Source organism: Nothoprocta perdicaria, unplaced genomic scaffold (assembly GCF_003342845.1).
Source record: "Nothoprocta perdicaria isolate Ctin4 unplaced genomic scaffold, notPer1 scaffold_949, whole genome shotgun sequence".
NCBI lineage: Eukaryota > Metazoa > Chordata > Aves > Tinamiformes > Tinamidae > Nothoprocta > Nothoprocta perdicaria.
In genome coordinates this window covers 4,398-8,036 of record NW_020456253.1, presented here as the reverse complement: position 1 = coordinate 8,036, position 3,639 = coordinate 4,398, and the positions used below count along the sequence as shown (strand labels likewise).

Genomic DNA, 3,639 nt, shown 5'->3' with positions numbered 1-3,639 from the left:
CACCGGCAGCGGCGGCACCGGCAGCGGCAGCGGCTCCGCTCCCATGGCCGCGCCGCCCGCCAAGCGCATCCTGTGCGTGGGGCTCGTGTGTCTCGACGTGATCAGCGTGGTGGAGACCTACCCCGCGGAGGACACGGACACCAGGTGCCCGCCGGCACCGGGCTGGGCCGGCACCGGGACTGGGGCTGGGCCGGCACCGGGGCTGGGGACTCGGCCGGCACCGGGACTGGGGGCTGGGCCGGCACCGGGACTGGGGCTGGGCCGGCACCGGGGCTGGGGACTCGGCCGGCACCGGGACTGGGGGCTGGGCCGGCACCGGGAATGGGGGCTGGGCCGGCACCGGGACTGGGGGCTTGGCTGGCACCGGGGCTGGGGTCTGGGCTGGTACCGGGACTGGGGGCTGGTACCGGGACTGGGGCCTCAACTGGCAGCAGGGCTGGAGGCTCTGCCGGGACTGGGGGCTCATTTGGTACCGGGCCTGGGCGCTCTGCCAGTACCTGAACTACAGGCAGCTCTGCCGCTACCGAGACTGGGCGCTCTGCCAGTGCCAGGGCTGGGGCTCTGCCGGTACCGGGGTTGGGGCATTGTGATGGCACCGGGGCTGGAGGGGCTCTGCCGGTACCGGTGCTGGGGATTCTGCCAGTACCAGGACTGAGGGGGGTCGACGGGACCGCGGCTGGGGGTCCCTGCTGACACTGCGCCGCGGTGGTGCAGTGCCCCRTGCCCTGTGCCCTGCACCGGTGCTGCCGGTGCTGCCGGTGCTGGTGCGGAGCAGCCGCGATGCTGGCGCCGGCGCTCTGCATGCCGCTGCGTGCGCGCTGCAGGTGCCTGTCGCAGCGGTGGCAGCGGGGCGGCAACGCCTCCAACTCGTGCACGGTGCTGGCCCTGCTGGGTGCCCCCTGCGCCTTCATGGGCTCCCTGGCGCCCGGACCCGCCGCCGAGTAAGTGGGGCCGGGACCCCCCGCTGCCGTCGGCCCCGCGCCCGCTGCAGCGGCGGCGTGGCGGAGCTGCTGCCCGCGGGCACGGCCGGCGCCGCGGCGCTCACCCCGCGCTCCCCCGGCCAGCTTCATCGCGGCGGATTTCAGGCGCCGCGGCGTGGACGTGGCGCACGTGGCCTGGCAGCCGCAGGGCACCGTGCCCTGCGCCTGCTGCATCGTCAGCGCCGCCAGCGGCTCGCGCACCATCGTGCTGCACGACACGTAAGGGCGGCCGCGGCGCCCGCTCGCAGCAGCCCGATCACCCTGATTCCGCCGCCGCCGCCAATCGCCCCCAATGAGCCCGGCCCGCGCTGCCCTTTGAGCCGCCCCGGGCGCCGTTAATCATTGACGGGGGCCCCGTGCCCGGGGCAGAGTCGAGGCGCCAGCCCCGGCGCTGCCCTTCGCCCCGGGCCGCCGCGGCCGCCCGGCCTGACCCCCTCCCCGCGGGCAGGAACCTGCCCGACGTGACGGCCCGGGACTTCGAGCGGGTCGACCTGGAGCAGTACAGCTGGGTGCACGTGGAGGTGAGCGCGGGCAGTGCAGCGCAGCGCCGCGAGCACTGCTGGCTCTGCACGGGGACAGCAGTGCTGTGCAGTGCCAGGCTGTGCCATGGGCCCCGTGCGGCTGCCGGGCCGGAGCGTGCAGCGCGCTGCAGGGCCAGGCCGGGCACTGCTCCCCGCTCATGGCCACTGCGCTTGGCACCGTGTGGTGCCGTGCCCCGTGGCGCCGCCCGTGCTGTGGTGTGACACTGCGTGCCGCAGCGCAACACTGGGTGTTGTGGGGTGACACTGCACAAGGTGACGCTGCACGTTGCAGTATGACGCTGCACGGCGTGCTGTGGCAGCGTGTGGCACTGCGTGAGGCTACRTGGTGCCACATCGTGCCTGCGACTGCACAACACATCTCAGTGTAAAASTGCACATGTGGTGCTGCATGGTGCAGTGCGAGGTTGCATGTCACAGTGTGACACTGCACAATGCGGTGCTCTGTACAGTGCCGTGTGTCACTGTATTATGCAGCACTGCATGTCGTGGTGTCACGCTGCACAAAGCGACACTGTGCTGCACAATGCAGCACTGATGCTGTACCGTGCAGTGTGATGCTGCACAGTGCACTGTGGCACCGGATGATGCAGCAATGCATGTCCTGGTGTGACGCTGCACAGTGCAGCACTGTGTGTCATGGGGTGATGCTGCACAGTGCAGTGTGGTGCTGCACGGTGCAATGTGACACTGCACAGTGCAGCGGGGTGTCACAGTGTGGCACTGCCTGTCGTAGTGCCACACACTATGTGGTGCTGCATGTCACCGGGTCACACTGCACAATGCGTCACTGCATGTTGCTGTGTCGTGCTGCACAGTGCAGTGTCACGCTGCACCATACAGTGCTGTGTGTCACAGGCTCATGCTACACTGTGCATGGTGCAGCGTGACACTGCACAGTGCAGCGCAGCATGTCACAGTGCCATGCTGCATAATGTGAAACCGTGTGCTGCAATGTCACACTGTACAGCATAGTGTGGCACTGTACGGTGCAGTTTGACACTGCACAGTGTGGTGCTGCATGTCGCAGGGTCACACTGCAGAAAGCAGCACTGTTTGCCACAGTGCCATGCCGCAGCRCCGTGTGTAGCACCGTGTGCCACGCAGTGCAGTGCCACACACTGCAGTGCCATGCTGCAAAATGCAGCAACATGGGGCCACGATGCACAGTGCAGTGCCATGCTGCATGCAGCAGCTCTGTGCGCATGGGGCCATGTCGCACACTGCAGTGCCACGCTGCATGCCACAGTGCTGCACATCGYGGGGCCATGCTGGACTGTGCAGGGTCACGCTGCACGCTGCAGTGCTATGCAGCATGGTGCAGTGCTGCACGCCATGGAGCSATGCTGTAGTGCCACGCTGCATGGTGCAGCACTGTGCTGCACAGTGCAGTGTTGCATGCCACAGGGCCATGCTGCACAGTGCAATATCATGCTGCACAATGCAGCGCTGTGCACCGCGGGGCCAAGCTGCACATTGCAGTGCCATGGTGCACAGTGTAACTCTGCGTGCCATGGGGCCACGCTGCACGCTGCAGTGTCACCCTGCATGCTGTGGCGTCACTCTGCATGCTGCAATACAATGCTGCATGCTGCAGTGCTGCACAGTGCAGCGTCGCACACTGCAGTACCACACTGCACGCTGCAGCACCACGCTGCATGGTGCAGTACCACGCTGCCCAGCACAGTGCCACGCTGCACAGTGCAGTGCCACGCTGCACAGTGCAGTGCTGCATGCTGCAGTACCATGGTGCATGGTGCAGTACCACCCTGCACAGCACAGTGCCACGCTGCACAGTGCAGTGCTGCATGCTGTAGCACCACGCTGCATGGTGCAGTACCACGCTGCCCAGCACAGTGCCACGCTGCACGCTGCAGTGCCACGCTGCACAGTGCCACGCTGCATGGCAGAGTGCCACGCTGCACGGTGCGGCACTGACGGGCGCTGCGGGCGCAGGGCCGCAACGCGGCGGAGCAGGAGCAGATGCTGCAGCGCGTGGAGCGGCACAACCGGGCGCGCGGCCCTGCCCAGCGCGTGGCCACGTCCGTGGAGCTGGAGAAGCCGCGGGACGAGCTGCTCCGCCTGCTCCCGCTCGCAGACCTCGTGCGTGCGCCAAGCCG

The 3,639-nt window shown here is 68.1% G+C and overlaps 1 protein-coding gene across 1 annotated transcript; it reads left to right on the top strand.

The window, feature by feature from the left end:
• Positions 1–43: 43 nt before the first annotated feature.
• Positions 44–3,622, top strand: KHK (ketohexokinase; the record flags this gene model as incomplete). Its single annotated transcript, XM_026052975.1, has 5 exons — positions 44–144; positions 825–941; positions 1,065–1,199; positions 1,429–1,501; positions 3,476–3,622. Coding segments are annotated over exons 1-5 (573 nt in total), but the record flags the coding sequence as incomplete, so codon positions are not given.
• Positions 3,623–3,639: the final 17 nt, after the last annotated feature.